This window comes from Anopheles cruzii, chromosome 3 (genome assembly GCF_943734635.1).
Source record: "Anopheles cruzii chromosome 3, idAnoCruzAS_RS32_06, whole genome shotgun sequence".
Taxonomy (NCBI): Eukaryota; Metazoa; Arthropoda; class Insecta; order Diptera; family Culicidae; genus Anopheles; species Anopheles cruzii.
In genome coordinates this window covers 61,861,157-61,882,238 of record NC_069145.1, presented here as the reverse complement: position 1 = coordinate 61,882,238, position 21,082 = coordinate 61,861,157, and the positions used below count along the sequence as shown (strand labels likewise).

Here is a 21,082-nt window from a genome sequence, read left to right as displayed (position 1 = left end):
TGTGCTGTGCTTCACTTACGGTGGACGTAAATGTTGCACAACGGCAAACATGGCGCGGCCCGCCCAGTGTGCGAGAAACAAACGCTGCGAAAGCTAATCCACGATAAACTTCGCTGGGGCTCAAAAGTTGAACTGCGACTATGTCAATAGCTGTGGTGTTTGCTAAAGTCGCAGCCGTACGAGGCAGGCTTTGCCAACAACACTTCAATACGCGCTCGATGAAGCACAAGTTAGACAACAGATATGCACACAGTTAAACTCGTTTTCATATTACTGGATTTCAGAGCATTGCTTTGCTTATCCCTTAGCTATGACCCTCAAAACTTTGAAGGAATTGAATTTAGTCATAGACTAGTCGCTCACAGCTCCTAACTAGATTAGTTTATGAACTCGATTCCCGTTGTTGCCGCTTTCAAACAGGTCAGCTTTTCTAAACCATATAGAGTTGACTACCGCGACTTCTACGAATCGCAAAATAGTCATCAATTCTCTCACACAGTGGATGACACCAATGCGGGTCTGTTTTGTTTATGTTTTCTAGTCGCCGAACAGACAGGAAGTTATATAAAAATAGAGACGATCTCTAGCTAAACTCACAGTATAGTCAACAAAGTACGCACCACGGGCTTATGATTAGGTCTGACTTTTCCGGCACAGCGAATAAACCAAGATGCATATCTGTGGGAATGTGATTTATCAACAAAAATTACTCATTAAGATCGCTCCACAAAAACGGGCAATCCAGCACAGCAGCAGCACTTAGTAGCACCAGCACCAGCACGGAGACTGGTGCATATTTCTCATGAATTATGCTCATGCATAAAAAACACATCGTGCAACTAATTATCGAGCTCGACATACTCCGCCGTCGCCCGAGGGTGGTCGCGTGGAACGCGCTTCGGGGGAGCGTTTATCATGGGCGTTTTGTGCGAGAATACGCCCCAGTCCCGGTTATGTATGTGAGTGTTGGTGTGGCACTACTGTGAGCATGTGGGGTTAGCGGCCCCCCTACACATGGTCACAACGCGAGAGCGGGCAAATCGCATCAAGCCGGTACCGGAACCAGCGGACCATTAATTGTCCGTGACACTCGTGGTGACGCACCCAGAACACAGTAGGTGCGGGGACGGACATTGCATCATGTTGACTGTTGCACAGCCAGGCCATTTGTACAGCCGTCGCCCCGCCACTATAACCCTCCAACAGCCGCCAGCCATCTGCCGGCCGTTCATGTTAGAGAATGCTACACATTTCATCTGGTCCCATCGGTCATCGATGCTAATAACATACTCGGAACGGCTCCCAGTTTGGGTGAGCTTCGGTCAAGGGCACCCCATTTTGATTGCGCAGCATTCATGGTACGGTGTTTCGCTGAATTTCGGTTCATGGGTTCGAGAAGTTGGGTAGAAATTATACGGATCAGAACTCGGGGTCCTATGTTGAGAAAAACGACCTAAGAAAATTGTCAAATTTTGTCACCTAATCTTGATACATGGAATTCTCCTCAATGAACTGTATCGTGTAAGGACAAGAGTATTGATTGCCCAGCGCCTTGAGCCAAGCATCAACATAGAGAGAGACAGCTCAAACATCGCATCGTAATTAATCAATATCCCTATCGAAGCCTTCTGTCGCCGGCGGTCAGACGCAGCCGTACGCCATAAATGGAGGCAAGCAAACCCTGACATAACTCTTGCTTCCTCTTTTTGACCTTCGCAGGGATCAGCGGATTTCCGCCGCCGAGACCGTCGTCACCACACCCGGTCGGTCGCCGGTCGAGAGAGGCTTTATTTGTGCCGAACACGTTTCCTTTCCGGCAACAAGGCAGTTCTCTTTGCACGTGACATGCTGGTGGTTACATCACGCGCGTCGCGGGTTGGAGTGGTTGACAGCAGCAGCCGGCGGTTGGCGCATTAGCCAAGGCGTATCAATACCGCCCCAACTAGAGGAAGCAAATTACGCCCCACAATAGGATGTGTGTTGATCCGGCCATTGGGTGGGCAAATTAATTCTTGGAGAACTCTCTTGGTAAACAGACTAGTAGCTGCCTGGCGTTCAATATTCGTCCTGGCCTAGTAGTGAAGCACTTTCACTCGAAACCATCTCGAAAGGCACCTCGAGACCTCGGAGACGATAAAAGCGCCGCTGCTAGAGCAACGAACGCGAAACACATACTCTGAGCGGTATCTTCGTCAGCCATCACTCTTCTGCTCGTCAAACTGTGCGGCTGATTGGGCCGAGGCGTATTTATAAAACTTCTCGAAGCCGGTCCTCCTCTCACTCACGTTCGCTTGAGCCGAATTGAGTCCTTTTATTGGGCTATGCGGCACTTTCACCCGACGCTGTCACGGGGTTTAGTAGAGAGCCCGAGAAGTGGTTCGGAGAACGGGACGATGATGATATCGGCAGCCGTCCGCGCGCCATTACCACACCGTGACATCGTTTCGATTACGTCAATTGTGCGCCCAGCAGCAGCAGCATGTTGATTCGTGACTCGTTAGTGCAAGACGTTTTCAATTTGTTGCGCTTTGTGAGTCGGCCGCCGACGACGTCAACGAAGAACGCGCGGGCGCTTCTCCCCACGCGGATAATGAAGGGAATTATTTCGAATTCCCTTTCCCGGTGTATCTCCCCTGGGGCGGTTGGCGGTTCCACCGAACGGTGGCCAATAGTTGTAACGAGCTGTTGAGGGATTTATTTTTGGCCACTCGTTAACTACCACCGCACCAACCCGGACCGGAAATGCATGCTCTGGTGACGCGCGATGCGCGGCGCACATGAAAGAAAGGTGTTCATCTCCCAACCGACGGCGACGGCAGCGGGATGCGGTATCGGGGAACCACCACTACCCAAAAACCCAAAGGTTCCAAGGCAAGTTTTCCGGAAAATATAAATAAACCTCGTTTTGGGGGACCAGGCATTTTGGAGTCCGGCGGCCACCGCCATCATCTGGAACCGGAAAACTGACACCGATCCGAGCGAGCGGCAACTAGGCGATGCTCGACGACGACCCGTATGAATATTTAACGATCGCGATCGCAAACGATCGCGCGGTTGTTTAGTGATTCAGTCGCGCGACGGTTAAAAATAGCGTCCCGCCGCCTCAGAGGGCCCCGGAACCGTAGGATCGCGACCCTAACACGCATTCAGTGCACCCGCGCGGGCAACCCGACAATTGACGTGTGAGTAACGCGCCAATAGCACGACGATAGTTACGAACGGAAACTCGGAGCGCTTCACTAACCATCTCTCCGTGGGGCCCTGCAACGCTATTTCGTGTACGGGAGTTTGAGAAAAACCACAACGGGTTAGATAGACACCTTTCTAGGGCGTAGAACTAGAGTGGCGTAGAGAATGCCTGAGGGCTACACCACCACCAGCACCAGGAAACAAGGGAACCAGATATTTCACAAGCCATTGTCCGTGGTCATGGCCTCGTTTCTCACGGTCTCGGCTTTGGAACGGAAAGAAGTCGCAGTCGTATCCACGAGAGTTGACAGCTATTCTTATCACAGACCTTCGCGCCGGTTCGCCCTGAAGTGGGGCGCTAATTTGCGTGGTTCTTGGGTGGTGTTTCTCGGATAGTCTCGCCACTTGCGAAGCACATGTGCCGAGTGCCGGATGTGAAGGATTTTCAGGCAAACCCGGTGGCTTCTCTTTTTCAACCCGACCGACCTGAACTCGCTTGTCCACCCGGATATAGCCCACGGATCGTATGACTCACCTAAAAAGAAAAGACGAGAGAAAAAGGCCTTCGTTAGTAAACTTTCGAAACTTTGTCCGATCCGTCCGAAAAAGGTCGAAAGGGTGAAGAAGCAGCACAACTTCAATCAAGCCTTTTTTGATAAGGTAAAAAGCAGCCCAAAACTCGTCAGCCGCCAGGCGAAACCCGGACACCGGAGAGCTGGATATGCCAGGCGTAAGCCCGAAACTGGGCCCGTTATTTAGACGGATTAGCGCGCCACCAGTTTTCATTATTATGGGCGCGCGATCAAAACCCCATTACGCGGGGCGGGCCCTGTAAGTGAGTTTCGTTTTTAGCGCCGGCAAAAATTATGTAAAACTTTCTAATACTACCGAGCAGGATGGGAGGGTAATGACCGGTGCAATTAGTTTAATCATAAGAAACTAGCAGTTGAATCCACTTCGCTGCAGCCGGAGCCGGAGATCGTGGCCTTTCGCGCGCACTGGTCGCAAACCACAATCGCCTCGCGGTCGCGGTCAGCAGAGTCTCACTGGCAACTCCTACAGACCCACGCGCGTGATACGAAGATGCTGCTGCATGAGCACGACTTCGCTGTGAGGCAGCGCAGTGTCGCCAACGGAAAGGCCAAGCGCCGTCGTAGCCATTCGCGAAGATATGGTGCGCTTTGTGTGGTATATTTTAAACCCGGACAGCCACCACCAACAGAGAGGAGTGCTCCGTCGTCGTGGTGCGTGTTTAATTGACAAATTGAAAACCGGGATGTGCTGATGAGAAGATGAATCCCGGGCGCTGGGGGGCGGAACAAAAAACCATCCCGGCAAATACTTGGAATGTGGCCCAGCTGCTGCTGCTGCGCGTGCGTGTGACTTTAACAGTGACGAGAATTGTTCCCTGGCCATCCACAATTCTCACAAGAAAACGGGTTGCTGTTGGGACGGGCGGAGCGGCCCAAGCTGCTCTCATTACGAATTGAATGATTAAGCCTGTTTAGCGAACGGACCGGGTGGGGCGCTTCATGGAAATGATCCTATTTTTCAACAATTCAACAATCAGCACCAGCATCCCGCATCCCGTTTCTTCAATCGAGACAATCGGGAGGAGGGAAAAGAAACACATTAAAAAATGCGTTGACTAAATCGACCCAAAAAGCTGTCCTCCTTGCTGGCATCTCCCCCGAATGTAACTGTAAGTGCGTACTGCCTCGAGAGCCATAGAATGAATGAGTGTAAGCGGCGGGCTTGGAATACAAGGCAACAACAACATAAAATACAACTCGGCGCAAGCAGCCAAAACGGAAAAAAGTCGGCGCGGCATAAATACCACTAGCACCACAAACACCCTGTGGCTGACTTACTGACGGGATATGCCAGAAACCGGTTCCCAGGCCGTTCCAGATACGGCCACAAGCTGGTTGCGTGCGTTTCGCATAATGTCTTTTTCAACGTGGAACACCTTCACGCCACCCATTGCTGGTCTTGGAGAAGCTACAGAACCGATCGAAACCATTGTGCGATGGAGTGTGCCAACGTCGCAATCAGAAGTACTCTTGCGCAAGGGATTTTTTTTATTGAGGTTCAAATGAAGGATTAAGCCCACTGTAATAAACCTCAAACTATACGTTGATTGTGTGATGAGTAGTAGGATCGTACGATCAGTCCAACTAGATCTACCAAAGACATCAAATGTTTATTACATTAAAATGAAAAATTCTTCTTTTGAACCAAACCAATTAGTCATTCAATTTCGACTTCCGACTTCCGAATCGAAGTACTTGTGTGTACCGTTCTAGTAGTTTTCGTTCAATGCATGGTTAAAATTGATCATTTGTTGCCAGTAGCGATCTGAATTAAAGATTTCAGCGGGTTTTAGAAGCTTGTGGTACACCACACCATTCTGATCGCACCAGATAGTGATGATGATGATGAGTTGCAAGCTAAATTAAGTTTTTTTCGTCCTGAAATCATTTGCCTGATGTCAAAACAAGGTAATGTTGCCCAAAACTCATAATGAGGAGGACCAAATTGACAGCTCAAGCCAATTTCATAGACCTGGTAACTAGGAAATTAGCACCTCTTCCTAGAATGGATCCAAACAGAGTGTTTCACCTTACATTCCCCCCCTTGGGGCCGAAAAGAGGTGGATTGTTTTCGCTCACCCAACGCCGTGTGTGCCGTGAACTTTCGTGGAGTGGAATTGATAGCAGGCCTTGGCTTGGCTGGAAGAAAGGAATATGTAAATAAACGGACAAACCTGTCACGTCGCATCGCCCCAGAAGGTTAAGTGGCCGTCGCCGTGAAGGCGATAAAAATGTTGGCCAGCGCGCGCGCACCCGTGTCTGTGTGGTGTGACCTCTAAGTAATGACATCATCTTGGTTCGATCAGACCAAGGTTTTAAGAGATTGCTAAAAAGAATCAATTCCAGCGCAAAGAAGTTCCCAATCGGTGCTGCCATAAACAATTCAAACGCTGCCGCTGATGATGCAACGACTCACGTACCGAACGGATGATTCATGCCCACTCTATTTGTGTACTTTATGGTAATCAATATGCTTCTGAGGTTTCTTTTTTTCTGAGCCCATCCAGGGGAGATACTGAGCATTATCTACTGAAACGATGGTCCCGTTGTCTGCTGCTGCGCAAATACAGCGCTCTGTTCGCGATCCACCGCAAGAAGTGTAGGGGTCGCCTTCTATAAACAAAGTCTCTCGGAACACAACAACCGGGGCACATTCCAGCGCGCACAATTGCACAACGCTAATTGGGACAAATCAGTCAGAGTGCCGCGTGACGGGGCGAAAACTCATCCGAGATGCAGATGATAACCTTCTTCTCTCCGTGCCATTTTCTGAGAGGTCTCCGGGGGGTTCCAAGGCCCGCCCCCGTGTACTGATATTGTTTACGTTTCTCTCCGGCCAAAGACGAAGCGATTCCGTACAAAGTTGCAATCAATTGCGACTGTGTGCCGGTGGCCACACACACACTATGGCCGGTAGGAGCGGAACTGTCCTAACAAACGATGTTGATGATGTCACACACCCACCCGATGTTGGATGATTTTATTGCAGGCTTCGTCTGCGGAACAAACCGCCACCAGCCGGAACCAGGGCCAGGCCAGTCGTTGTGTTGCTGCATCCGCGAGGTGCGGTTTATGGCGACAGAAGGTAAACAGGCGCGCAACTCCTCGATCCACTCCGGCCGGCCAACCGGACGAAGCTGTCCGACCCGCGCGCGTGTGAGGATCATTTTAATATTCACAACACAACACTCACGCGTGGCCCAGCCCAACGCTTTGCATACCGGGCCAGCACCTATCCATCGTCGTCGTCGGGGGTGATTTGTTTTGGTAAATAACATGGTACCCACATGATTCTACGAAGGTTCTCCGCGGTGCACAGCACACATAGGGCCTGGGCCTGTTCAGGGCTGAGGCTCTACTTTGTCGCCATCAACCGTGTGCGCTGCAGCACAACAACAAACCGCATCAAAACAAGAACAGTTTCATAAATCCATGGAATGTGGCGAGAAACGCGAACGACTGCGCCTTTTTGAGCCGCAACTTTGTGTCCATGTTGATACCGCCCCAACATCAGAGCCATTAGGAGGCCATTGTTCGGAGACGTCTACTGCCCGAAACGGGAGATCGAACAGGTCCCGAAGGTCGCGTCGCTTATTTGTCGAGCAAATTTTAGCCCACCCTGAACGACTGGCGAAAGCTGTGACACACTAACCACTTCAGCACACACCAACAACGGCCTGTATTCCGAGAGCACCTCCAAGAAGAGGTCGACCGCGCTCTGGCAAGCATAACATGAGGGTACACTGAACATGTTGCTGGCCGACACATCAAAGCCAACGAAGATCTGGCCTCTCTGGTCCCATATCTTCTACGACCGACCGGGGAACGGCAGAAGAGTGGCCGCCCCGATGGCTAATGATGCAAACTTTCGCAGGAAACTTTTAATTGAATCCAACACCAGCAGCCATGAGCGGTGTGTTTCGGGGGGTGTCTGCCCATCAGGAAGAGGTCAAACGGGTTAGCTGGCCAGTCGGACGTTCCAAGGTGAGCACGAGAGAGGTCTCCGTTGCGGATGGTGTGACCTGATATCCTAGCTTGATTGTAGTCTATTGCCACGGCGGTGGTCATCTTTGAGAGTGACACACAATAGTGGAGATTGGAGTTTGGGCAATGGTCGTTTGCATCAATAAAATATCTCGTTTTGGTAGGATAGTTAGCAGTTAGGCGAGTCCTTAATTACAACTAATACAGAACTATTCCTATCCGACTGTTGTTCGATTTCTTCGCTTTCAATAACTCGCGTGTTACTCTGGGATTTAATTTGTAATTTACAGGACGGTAGAAAACAAAGTAACAGTAAGACTGCGTATGAATTTAACCTTTTAGTATGTTGGCTCAAACATCCGAAAACGGTTCCAATTAGTTTCACTTGACTACATTACCGACGAGACCCCAGGTAGAGAGTCCGAAAAGTCAAAAACTTCCCTATCCAGGAAGACCCACAAATGGCTGGTAATCAAATTTTGCTCGTCTTAAAAACGTCATCAAAACAAACCCAGCCCAGCCAACAATCTGACAGCACAGCACTCCACGGTGCCAATATTTAATGCAATTTGTAATTTGAAAGGCAAGCAGTCAGCGGTGGTCGGTCCTCCGGAAAGGATTTTCCTCCTCGATGACATTTGGATGATTGCATTAGGAGGGAACCCCACGACCAGACCAGAACTCCACAAAATGATAAGAACCCCTCCCCGTTTGACTTTTGCAATTTGATTACAAAACTTAGACCAAAAAACCCGACCGGAACCGGTGGTCCAGTCCTTCAGTGGTCGGCGGAACCGGGAAGGAAGTTCGCCGATTGCCACATTTCCGCTCATATTCAGAGCCAACTTCAGCGCCAGCGAAAAGCCGGGGAAAAAAAGGACGCCAGTCATACCTTCCTGAGGGTGAACTTTATCAAGAGCGAGTGAGCGAACATTGTCGGGCAAATATTTGGCTTTGGAGAAATATTTACATCCCGGTTACAGCTCTACGCTTGACATCTTCGGTGTGCCGCCCCAGTAACACGCAAAAAAACAATGTATGCCTGCCTCAACAGGAAACCGTCAAACCGCAAACCCGAACCAACCGGCCGCCAGCGTATTGACGTTTGACGGAACCGCTGGCTGGCGGTGAATGTTTCATCGAAAGCCAACCACCCGCCAGCCAACGTATCCGCACGTAGTTCAACCCGGGGCCCGGGGTAACATCCGGTGGACGGTTTCCGGAGGTAGTCCGGTGGACGGGGAGAAGCCGCGGACTACGAAAGTCAAAGCGAAAAGGTCGATTAATTTGACGCCAACAACGACTTGATGAAATCGGTCCGACCGGCGACCGGCACTGCATGGCAAATAATTGAACGCGACCTTTATTCCGGGCGGGATCCTCTCTTCCTTCCTGCCATGGCCACCAACCACGATCCATCATCTTTGAAGTCTTTCTTTCGGTCCGTCTCTCGGGATGGTGTCGGTGAGAATATGACACTTCTGCCCAAAAAGACGCACATTCGAGACCGGAATGGAATGCAAAACGAAAAGCCGACATTCCGTCCCGTTCGGAATTCGTTTCCTGTCTGGCGTGAACCTATGGCCGGCTGCGTCGTTTTGGGTCTGATTCGCTGGTGTCTGCCTTCCGGAGGTCTGCGTGAGCAGATGTGCCCAACTGTTTCCAAAAAAAAGCAGGCCAAAGCACCATCTATAAAGGAGCACCATCCTCTGGCGGAACGCGAGACACACACGCAGCATCACCAAACGCCGATGCTCTCGACGATCCTTCGAAGCAGCTGTGGCAGCGAGAAACATATGCGTGATGCGTGCCCCCGGAATCGGCACGTATAGCGTGTTCGTGGTCTCCACAACTTTGTTGGTGCCCAGATGACAAAGACTCCGCCAGACTTCGAGCTGGCGGCTGGAGATTGCTGGGCGAAAACTGCTCCATTAGCGACTACTCACTGGCCCTACTGCGGAAGGTTCATACAAAATTTACGCACCGCAGCCTTTCGTTACTCCCCGGAGGCTGGCTCTGAGGAACTGACTCCAACATTGTTGTGCAGACGACGCGACGGATCCGTTGGCAGGCAAATATCTCCCGATTTGTCTTAATTTAAGAGTGGTCCGCATCCGGGCGTCTTGCGCCTTAAGAACGAAGGGAGGTTTGCTATTTCTTGCTGACTTTGTTTGCTCGCTGCTTAAAATAGAGCGCCGCAGCGCAGCATCAACGGCCCCCAACATCTCGGCACAGCCAGTAATGAGAATTAATTTGTTTATGCTTGATTCGTTTCTGTTGGATTACTTTATACCCATCCGACCGTTGCACCATCAACAACACTGGGCGCGACTTCAACTGTCGCCAGCTGTTCCGGCAGCGACCTGAAGCGAACGGAACAGGCAAACGCAAATGCGATTTGGGTTCGGTTGGGATTTTTTCCAACTTCCAAGTCCTACACATTGCGCGAACGGAAGTGCAATAGGGCAAATGCAATTGTGGTGTGCTGACGACTGCAACCCGAGTGAGTTATGTGGCTGCCCTTGAAAGCCCACACTATCTGAGGGACCAAGATCGGAATGTGCATCAGGTGAGTGTTCGCCGTGTGGGTTGAGCTAAATTGATTGCAGCCAACGCTAGATATTGATTGAAAAGTAGGCAAACATCGCAATTTAAACGAACTGTTGAAATTTTTACAAAATTCTAAATTGTATAGTAAAATGGACTTCCCTGCAGTTATATGAAGGAGGAGACCCAATGTCCTCTTTTAAATATTAACCAAGCCAAATAGACAATGCATTCGACATAACCTTTGATTGGTCCCCAGACAAAATCGACCACATTCGCCCAGTTTCATTGAAATGCAAATAAGTGTTGCCCTTTGTTTGGCCCACAGCCGGTGAATAAATTATGATGTAAATGAAATCAATGCGTCACGGAGACTAAACAAACAAATCAGAATTCACACAGTGGAATGAATGGCGGCCCCGCGCGATTCGGAGCAACTTTGCTGACAACTCAACACACTGGAATTCGCGATGCTTGGTTGGAATGAACTTCTTCCCTGTTTTCCGTTGGCCGTGCTCTCTTTTTTCGGTTCGCTTGTTCGATTTTCATTTCTATTTCCGAACCAACTCATAAATATGCTAGCGCCGCTCGTCGTCGTCGGGTTTAAAAATCAATTAGTACCAATGATCATCGGCCGTGGGCCGCGGCGTTACTAGTGGGAATGATTTATAAACCCCGCGGATTGCAAGAAGAACAGTTTCGTCACACCGTCCTTGGATCACACGGCACGGCGGCAGCGGAGGCTGACGAACTCCGCTCGCCGGTGTTCGTCGAAAGAAATCTTCGCAGCATACAAAAACCGGCGAAGGTTGGCGAAACGAGCACGGGCGACCGGCATTTCGTTAGATAGCATTAAAAATGTCCAACATTTGGAGGCAATGTTTGCGCTCACGCGCGCGCCAACCCAGGTCGCCGATGAAGAATTATTCACTGCGATATGATTTATTTCACGACGCGCGTCGCGCGTCGACCGAACAAGAAACGGTACCCGCCTCGCTCCCAAAGGTCTCTCTGACGTCTGCGATGCGGTGCCCTTGGAAGAAATGGAAAGCGAACATTCCGGGACCGTAACAGCTCCGAGAGAGGCTGAGCACATTTAATTCTTACGTCGAACCCGAAAGGTCATCAAATTATTTGTGTGCTTCCAGCGTAAAGTTTGAAGTTGGTTGGGTGAATAAAAGTTCATTTCCCTAACGAAACTTATTGAATTACCAAAACTCTTCAACTGTAGAAAATTGCCATCAACAGACTCTAGCAATTACACTAGCAGATTCCCAACTCCGCAGGGCCATAGGACCCCGTAGAACTCCCGGATCGGAAGCGGCGACAACGGATAGGCAATAACAATCGCGTCTCGCGGCATCGCGACACATGAACCATAAATCCGCGACACTTGGTTCCCAGTGTGTCCCGGAATGGCATTTTAACTCGATTTCATGCCACCTCCCAATCGGAAGGGACCAAATAAAGTCATATAGTACCCAGACAGTGCGGGCGCGCGAACGGTGCACGTGACCGTAAATATTTGTGAATCGATCCTGCCCTCGCCAACGGAACTTGGCTGTTGCTCACTCGAGCGCGCCCGGCGGAAACTTGGCGGTCTGTGAGGTCCCGTCCAGAGCCCAGAGTCCCGTGGGGCGTCGGAAAAATTTATGCCGTCACGCGCATAAATCGTCTCCGACACGGCCGCCTCGAACGCGTTGCGAAGAATTGCGGGCGAAAGCCGGCTCACGAAGATGATGCCGGCCGGTTCCGGATCCGTCAGTCCGTTCCGTCCGTGACGGCGAGAGCCAATGAAGCGTTGACAGATGAAACGGGCGGCTCCCTGCGAGAACGGAGAATTTAATCAGGGAAAGTCTACCGAGGCCTCCCCGCAGGCCCGATGAAAGGTTCCGTTTGCATTTTTAAATGAGAGATAGCGTCCCGGGTGCAGTTCTGCATCCAGGACGAGGAGCGAAGCGGCATTTCGATCGGTCTGCAATGGCCCGCAAGACCAATCACTTCCACCCGAACGGACGTGGACTTGGAGAGAGGTCCCGAAGCAGATCCAGAGCAGATAATTAGATTCTGGTCACAAGCTGTTTACCGGATGGGGGACGGCCGTTATGCTCCCGGCAGCACCCGGCTAACCCCTGGCCTGGCTTGGCCCAACTGCATCCGAAAGCTCCAAAAAAGCTGCAGAAAATCCGGTTTGCTGCAATCGATTTTCTCACCCCACATCCGAGGGCTGCCTGGCCGGAATCGGTCTCAGAAACTCGGAGTATTATGTTCCGCTGCCTCTTCGGTGCAGGAGTGAGTGAGAGAAACAGAGGATTTCCGCCGCTGGAGTGCCACTGTACTCTGAACTCTGGAGTGACCTCGGGTATCGGCGGCTAAAATCTGAAACTCGAAGCCACGCGGCTGAACCCCGTCAGTACGGACTTCCGCGCCAACAACACGGAACTCTCGCCGCCTGCAGACAGTTTAAAGTCGGGCCCGCCGTGGGAAGGGAAAGAACGGCAACGGCGCGCGAGAAAGCGGTGTGTTATGTTGCGTATGTGGGCCAAAAGCCCAACAGCAATCCCGTTACAGTGAGCCACATTAATTCAATTAGCCACACGTTTAGCTTCCCCCAGAGCTCGGCGCTGCGGACGGAAGCAATCCGCCGAGTCGAGACGCCAACTCTACCCCGCGGGGGTCGCCGCTGCCTGTGACCGTGGTAGGGTGCGTGAAGTTCACGCTACGGAGAGAGGTGTACGGAACCGTATCGGATACCGCGATACCATCGAGACAGGCCAGTGAACTTCCGCCGGGGAACCTTGACTCGCCGCGTTCGTGGTGTGGAGTTCTTCGCTCCATCGGCGGACACTTCTAGCAACATGCGGCCGTCGAGTTCTTCGCGTGTAGGGCGCGTGTACGTCAGAAACCGTTATCGACTTTATTCAGCAGACCCTATCTGAGACCTCGACCGGAGGCAGATAGCTGGAAAGGTCATAGCATGCCAGGTGTACGGTCCAAAATAAGTCCCAAGAAACGCAAAAGCAAACTTCCGTACATTAAAAGCCCAAATATCGATGCCACCATGTCGGTCCCTCAAAACATCTACCCTGAGGCGCGCAGCACAGTTACAAGGCTTTAGAGCAGCGAATGAAGGGCCCACGGACATCTACCCCCACAGCCCGTACCCCTGGGACAGTCATTCCTACCCCTACGCAACGAAATGGAACCTACCCCAAAGCCACACACCTTTAAGACCCGATGTTAGGCCATAAGGGCACGCCACCAACGCGACCGTTACCGTGTCCTTCCACCGGCTGGATGTTCCAGTTGAGCAGGCATCCACAACCCTAACCTCCACATATCGACCCCGCGTCCGTCGTCGTGAAAGGTAAAAGCATCTTAGTGCTGAGCACAAACAACACCCCAAGTAAAAAACGATGAACCCACCGAACCAGATGTTGCCCTCAAACGACGGACACACAAAAAACAGCATTATGGTTTGTTGTTCTTCCTGTCGATGTATCCGTTCCTTCGAAAAAGGCATCTCTCGGTGTCTCTCGCTCTTTGTTTGGCCCATAACTTTGCCGCGCGCCAGAGGCCATCATCATGAACTGCGTCTCGTGCGTTTTCGGTGAGGACCTTCTTCTTTTTTGGAGGACCAAACCGAGCATACACGGGGCATGTCTAGCATGTCCCACTTGTTCTGTTTCGCTGACGCACCACCCACACACACACACACCCACACATTCCGACGGTGGAATTCCGATATCATCGATCCTTTCATCGGTGGCAGCGCAGAGTCGGAGCTCGGGGAATGGAAAGTGAAACACGGCTGACGGTGGCAGATTTTCTCGGCCGACCGGTTCCGGCCGGGTCCCCCGGGGGAAGGAACATGAACAAGACGAGTAGAGGCCCCTCCATCCGGGCTATTTTATCTGCCCTAGAGAAGTTCGTAGGCAACTTGGTCTTCGTCACAAAACACTACAATCTGCCAGAGTGTCGCCGGGAACTTTGTCCGGTGGCCGCCAAAATGGCCGTCAAGTAATTTAGGCTAATGCAGCACACCAAGGGCACAATTTTGAAGCACTTCATTTGCGCCTATTGCGCCCATTGCGGCGCGTTGCGTAAAGAGCACCTGCCGGAAAAGCGAAGAATGCGAGGACAATCCATTATCACCATTATCACCATAGACCAGCGGATGCATCCTTTTTCGAGGCTCTTCGCTTCGGTCGGTCGGTTCACTGCACAATCCCTAGAGACCCCGCCTGTGTCCCTCTCTCCTAGCCGCCCCTAGGGTAACACTGGACGGAATGGATGGAATGTGAGCCCTTGTTGTTTCCGCTTCTTTCCATCCTCAGCCTTTCCGGACCGTGAAACCCGGATCGCCACCCGAACTCCCTGTTTTCGTTTTGTATTGTGTAGGGACTCTCGCTCACACACTCGGTTCTCCCGTTCTCGGGCTTCCATCAAGGAGCCGTTCTTTTCCGGGAGCTCCGTCTCCCGTCCCGGATGAGCTCCAACAACAAGATGAAGCCAATCATCTCCCTCGAAAGAGGCACCAGAAGCAACCTCCGTTAATGAGCTTCGGCAGGGTGACATTCGAACCCACGATAGGGGTCCCATTTCGGTGCTTTTATTGTGCCCACTGACATCACGCGGTCTGTAATACCCTACTAGTTTTCTAATACGGTTAGCTGATTGGAATGGGCTTGGAATCACTTGGAACACTTCCAGTGATCAGGCATATTTCACAAACGAAACGATAGTCCCGGTTGTAATTGACCGCACAGGGTGCTCTACAGGTAAGAACTTGAACAACATTATGCCCAAAAGTGTTGATAATATTCACAATAAAGTGTGTGTTGTGGGTACACCTGCTAATGCCTCCATCAACTGGGAGCCACGTGCACACGCCCGATTTTCGATGATTGATTATGGCATGGCCAGGACGACTCACACACTATCATCGCCGTGCCGCCGATGGCCGACGAAGAAACACAGAAAGCGGCGGAGGAAGAGACTCACCAGAACGTTCCGTTGGTTCTCCTTGTCCAGCAGGAACTCCATGCTTTTGTGCGGTCGGCTCGGTTCCGTGCTGCCGCCACCGACGCCCGCGACCCCCTTCATCCCGTTCATGTGCCCAGCGCCGGCACCACCGATGGTGCGTCGCTGGCCGGCAGCCATTGCTCCTCCGCTGGACGCTGGTCCGGCGTTCGGATCCTGGTGCTGCTGCGGTTGCTGGGGATGGTGCGCCGGATGCTGATGGTGGTGACGGTAGTGGTGTGGGCCACCGAGCTCCATCAGCGAGCGGGTCTTGCCGGAGATGATGGTCTCGTGCGTGTCCAGGTTGGTCTCGATGAGACCGATCTTCTGTTCGCTGCCCATCGTGGCGCTGAACCGGGCGCCGTCGTCCTCGTAGTAGTAATAGCCACCGCCACCGCCCTCACCGTACTCGCTACTGTCGTCGTAGTGTGCCCGTCTAACGAACGCCGTCCCGTCGACCGTATCGGCACCGTTGGCCACCAGCGCGCTGGCCGCGTACTGATGGAGCTGCGTCGGGCTTTTCCGGTAGTAGCAGGACGACGACCGCGAGTCCTCGTTGTTGTCGTCGGCGGCGGCCACCGAATCGTCGTGGTCCCTCGGCGGTGGCGTCGGCGCATGTGCGTTCCTCTGTTGCCGCTTCGTGGACACGCCAACGACCCGCGGGGGCAGCTTCGGGAGCGGTGGCTTGGAGCTCAACACGTGGTTGCCCTGCTGCTGCTGTTGCTGGTGTCGGTCGCTGCCATTGAGTGCCGTGCTGGAATCGGACCGATAGTAACCGGGTGGCCGAGTGACGGCGATCTCGCAATCGTCCGGTTCATCCTCGGCCCCCGTGAAGCTGTCGTCCACCGTGACGCCGAGTGTGTTCATCTGGCGTAGATGATAACCGGCCACCGATTCATCTGCCCGCTGGTGCTGCTGTCGGGACGGATCCTTCAGCGGGATATAGATAAAGTCGGCCGTTGCACTGTCATTCCCTCCGCCACGGCTCGCCGCCAGCCGACCACCGGTACCGTTATTCTTCTTCGTTGCGGCGGCGGCGGTGGTGGTGATGTGATTGTTGTTGTAGTTCTGCGCACCGTTCGCGGTCGACCCGGACGACCCGTTGGCCGCCGCCGGCGTCACACCGAAGGTCGTCTCCTTGAGGGCGCTCTTTTTCGACTTGCTGCGGAACGAGAAGCGGAACCCGGACGAGAGGCGCGACAGGAACGTTTTGCCCTTCTTCTCCGCCTTGCCGTTCTTGAAGTTGCGAATCAAACTGCTGTTGTTGTTGTTGGTGTTGTTATTGTTGCTGTGGTTGCTGCTGTTGTTGAGGCCCTGCTGTTGGTAAGGTTCACGCGGAACGGTCGCCTCACTGGCAATCAGACTTTGGCTCGCCATTCCACCACCACCAGCACCATTCCGGTTCAACACATCGACACCCGGCGCCATCGGCGGCCGCATTCCGTAGCCCAGCTGGCTATCTTCGACGCTGCTGCGCATTACCGCGCTGCTGTCTCCCGTGTGTCCGGACATTGTTGATGTCATCGTTCCACCATCACTATCACTCTGGTGTTGAAGGACGCTCCCATGTCCGCTTTCGGCACTGATCATTTTGTGTTGCTGTTGGACACTGGAATATATTGAATTGAAAAATGGATTAACGGGACATTTAAACCACTTGGCTACTTGGTTAAGATTTAGTAAAAACCAAATTGAATATTTTTCTATGCATAAATAAGCGATCGACCTGACGACGACGAAACTTGTTAAACAGGACCAAAATTCAACAAGTAATTTTCGCATTTTTGCTAATTTCCGCCATTTATAAACATTTCGAGGCAAAACTCGACGAATCCGTGATGCCCGATTGCCCTTGGCGGATGCATTAATTCAGCTTAATCGCAATCACGATCGATAACACACACAACGAACCACGACCATTCGGAGGTAAATCCTGTTTGTGGCCAGTCAATGCACTGATCGTTGCACATCCGGACATGATCATTTTCTCACACAACAATTTCGATTGATTACTTTTCGTGTCGCTTATGTTCTCCCAACAATGTCACCTTCTTTCTTGTTGCTATGGAAACATGCAAAAATCGCGCACAAACGAGCAATATGTAGAAACTGTTGGGAACGCCGATGGAAAGGCAGATCCGAAGAAAACCAATTCCATGGCGGCCAAGCCAAAGGCCAAGGGAACCAACCTTCCGCGTTCCGTTCCGTTCTAAACACACAGCAGATTCGGAGACGTCCTCCTATCCTGTTGCTTCTTTTCCTATTGTTTCACTGTTCACAACACAAAAACACACCGGCACGGCACAAAATCACAATGGAACCTTACAAATGGATTATAGAGACTTTGAGGTTTGATTTTTTTTACGGGAAACTATCTCTCACGCGCGCACACAACACAACCGACGTACTTAGGTATTTAGTACGTCGAACGTAAATCCGAACGAACGAAACGCAACAAACGCAACAAATGCAACCCTTCCGCTCGAGTTTTCATGAAATTTAAAATAACTCTCATTATTTACGTGATCTTCTGCGTTACTACTCGATCCTCTGCGTTCCCGGTCTCTTTCGAAAATTCGAAATTTCGAATTCGAATTAGAATTCGAAAACAAGAAGAAGAAGAATAAGCAAACCAATGTTTTTCGACCCGAAGTTGGTTTTGCGACTTACGAAGGGAAGCCGAAGCTAAAGCGACTTACGATCGGGAAAGAGATAGCTACTCGATCTAGCTGACGCTAGAGCGAAATAGCAAGCTTCGAATTTTCAAACCTGACTTTCGTGCGCCATCCTGACTTTGTTACTAACCTTTGCTTCGTCGTGTTGTCCCGCTCCGTCGCGTTGTCCCGCTCGGTTGCGCCGTCCTGCTCGCTCGCACGATCGGCTGTCAGATGATCGTCGACAAAAGTCGACAAACCGCTGCGATCCGTTACGTCGTCGTCGTCGTGTGCGAACGGTAACGGCGATCCGTTACGCTCGTAACACGGCGTAACGCTTGCTCCAGAATGATCGCACTCGTCACCGCAAACCGCGCCGTCCAGCTCCAAGCTCGAAATGATGCTCGCGTTGTCCGACTCACCGCCCGACACCGATCCGGTGCTCTTCCAGATGATCTCCGAAACGATCGGACAAAAGCTGACGCCCTTCGAGAGGCCACACCGCGAACTGGACGAAGCCAGGATGCCGGTCGAGCGGCACGAGGCAACGTTCTTCAGCGAGTTGTGGTGGTGGTGCTGATCGCCAAAAAGCCGGCCCACCGCACTCTCGCCCTGCTCGCCACGATCCGCCTCGGTGGTGACGCCATAGCAGTAGTTTAAATTTGGCGTACTGGCAACGAATTCGCGCTTCACCGGCAGGGACCGTGACGCGGTCGACGTTGGGCCACCCTGTGGGGCATTCAATCCGCTTGACCGGCTGTCGTAGAGGTTGCTGGTGGACTCGGTCGGATCGAAGCGACACCGCTCGAGACTGGCCGCGTAACAGGTGACCAGATTGGTCGGATCCTGGTCGAAGGTTCGCCGCGACGCCACTACTTTGCCGTCGTGGGTCGTGGTGGTGATGGGACCGCGCGGCACGATCGGGGACTGGGCCGGGACGTGCGGGTTCGTTTTGATCTGCGTACGCCGTGGCGGTGGCTGCGGTGGCGTCTTGACGGCTGCGGGGGCTGGGGCCACCGTTTGCAGTGCAGCGGGGCGCCCGCGCTGCTCGAGCAGGAAGGCCGCGATCGGTTCGTACGCTTCCGCCTGGTCGTTGATGATGGACAGGTTCCGGTCGAAGTGGGCCGAGATCTCCTCCAGCAGCGAGTTGAAGACGTTCGTCTCCTCGCGATCGAGCGGGAAAATGCGGCTCTCCTCGTCCTCATCGTCGCCGTCCTCTTCCTCACACCGTGCCGGTTCCATTGCTTCCGTTTCGGTGCCGCCCCCGAATGGCCTCAATGGTGTGCGAAGCGGTGCCGGGGCCGTCGGTGTTGGAGTGGCCGCCCCTCGACCGAGCTTCGTGCCGCTACTCGTGCGAAACGTGTTGCGGCTCAAGTAGTACTCGTCCTGGCGCTGGTGTCTGGCCCGCCCGTACACCAGTCCCCCGCGGTCCTCGTCGTCCTCGTCACTGTAGTTGAGCGCAAGAAGGTTTGCGTAACTCGCGCGAATATTTTGCCTCGGCCGGACAGGGGTTTGGGCGCCACCCACACAGAAGGTAACCGTTTTCGAGCACTTGGCCGCCTGGGGCTGCAGATCGTAGAGGTCAAAGTTTTTGCTGGCCACCGAAGCACCTCCGTAACCGCCGTCGTAGCGCTCGCCCCCGGACTCGTCGCTGGAGTCGAAGGCGGTGTTGTGGTGACGCGCCCGGCCACCGCGCTTGGAAGAGCCGTACAGGTTGAGACACTCCGGCACGCTGGACACGGTGAAACTGATCGGATCGTACCGGGCCGTCCTCGCGAACGGTGACGATCGTTGTCCGCCGCCACCGCCATCCACACCGACGAAAAGCCTGAGGAGGTCGGGGGCACTGAACGAGGGGCGGATTCGTCGTTCGCGGGCCGAACTATTTTTAACCTCCGAACGCGACGCGGCCATCACCGCCATCGTTGTCACCGGTGGCGGCGGTGGAGGCGATAGCGATTCTTCGCTCGACGCCGGCGATGAGCTCCCGCGGCTACTCGGCGGTGTCGGTGGGGTGAGCCGCGTCGTAATGGCCACAAACGGCCCCTGTTGCTGCTGCTGCTGATGGGATGATGCCGGGTCGGACCGTTGTTTACACGGATCGTGCTCTATTTTTGTACCATTATTAATGTTCGTCCACCGCGCCACCGCTGGGCTGGGCCACTTGATTGTTTCGGCGGGCCGGTCGGCGGTGATCGCGGAAATGCAACTGACGTCGTACTCGTCCTCTTCGTCCTCCACGTCACAAACCGTCGACAGGCGTGCCGGGTTCCGTGCCGGTTCCGCCGCACCGCCACCGCCGATGTAATCCATGCTGAGCGGTTGTTGCTGGTGATGCTGCTGCATCGCCATCGACGCCGGGAGCAGCGAGGCCGGTGGAAGAGCTTGCCCCCCGCACAGGAAGTTAATGTTTTCGGCAGACCCGAAGTTGGTCAAACTTTTTGATCGCACGCGCAGAACCCCGCTCGCCACCAGCCCGAGGTGATCGCAGTAGCCACTGTCCTCGCTGAGGCTCTCGATCGAGTTCTTGTTACGGGACGTTGCACCGGATCGTGGCCAACGCTGGGAGCAACGCTGGGAGCTACAGCAGCGTACGGTCGCACTCAGCAGTTCCTCCTCCGTGTCACCGTCCGGTGACCGGTCACTTCCGGTCGACTCGCCTGTCTGCCGGAGTCCCGCACACTCATCACTCGCGCCGTACCGGTAGCCGCTGCTGCTGGTGCTGCTGGCGTTGCTGCTGTTGCTTTCTGGGCAACTCGCCGGGCCACTGCTACTTCCGGCGCTGCTGCTAGTGCTACTGCTGGAGCTGCTGCTGCTACTGACACTGGAGGAGTACAGCTCCGAGTCGCTAATGTTCAGTGCCGTCTGGCCGATGGACTTCTGAATCAGGTTCGACGTCGTCAGCCGGTTGCCACCGGGCCCGGGACCGGATCCGGGAGCCTTGGGTCCCCTGGCCGCCGTCGTCACGGCGGCAGCATCCGAACCGGCGATCGAACCGGCCGGCTCGGTCGAGTAAAGTGACGGTGACGACCCGGACAGCGGGTGCTGGTGTGCGGCTGTCTCGCTCTGCAGCTGACGTTCCAACGACTCGAA

At 53.3% G+C, this 21,082-nt stretch overlaps 1 protein-coding gene across 1 annotated transcript in view; it reads right to left on the bottom strand.

The window, feature by feature from the left end:
- Nucleotides 1-17,766, bottom strand: part of LOC128274542 (uncharacterized) — a 53,562-nt gene extending 35,796 nt beyond the window's left edge. Inside the window, exons 1-2 of the mRNA XM_053012770.1 lie at nt 17,525-17,766; nt 15,318-16,944 (exon numbers count right to left, since the gene is read on the bottom strand). Of these exons, the coding sequence (XP_052868730.1) occupies nt 15,318-16,925 (1,608 nt within the window). The 5' untranslated portion in view covers nt 16,926-16,944; nt 17,525-17,766. The remainder of the gene's footprint in view (nt 1-15,317; nt 16,945-17,524) is intronic.
- Between the last annotated feature and the right edge of the window lie 3,316 nt (nt 17,767-21,082).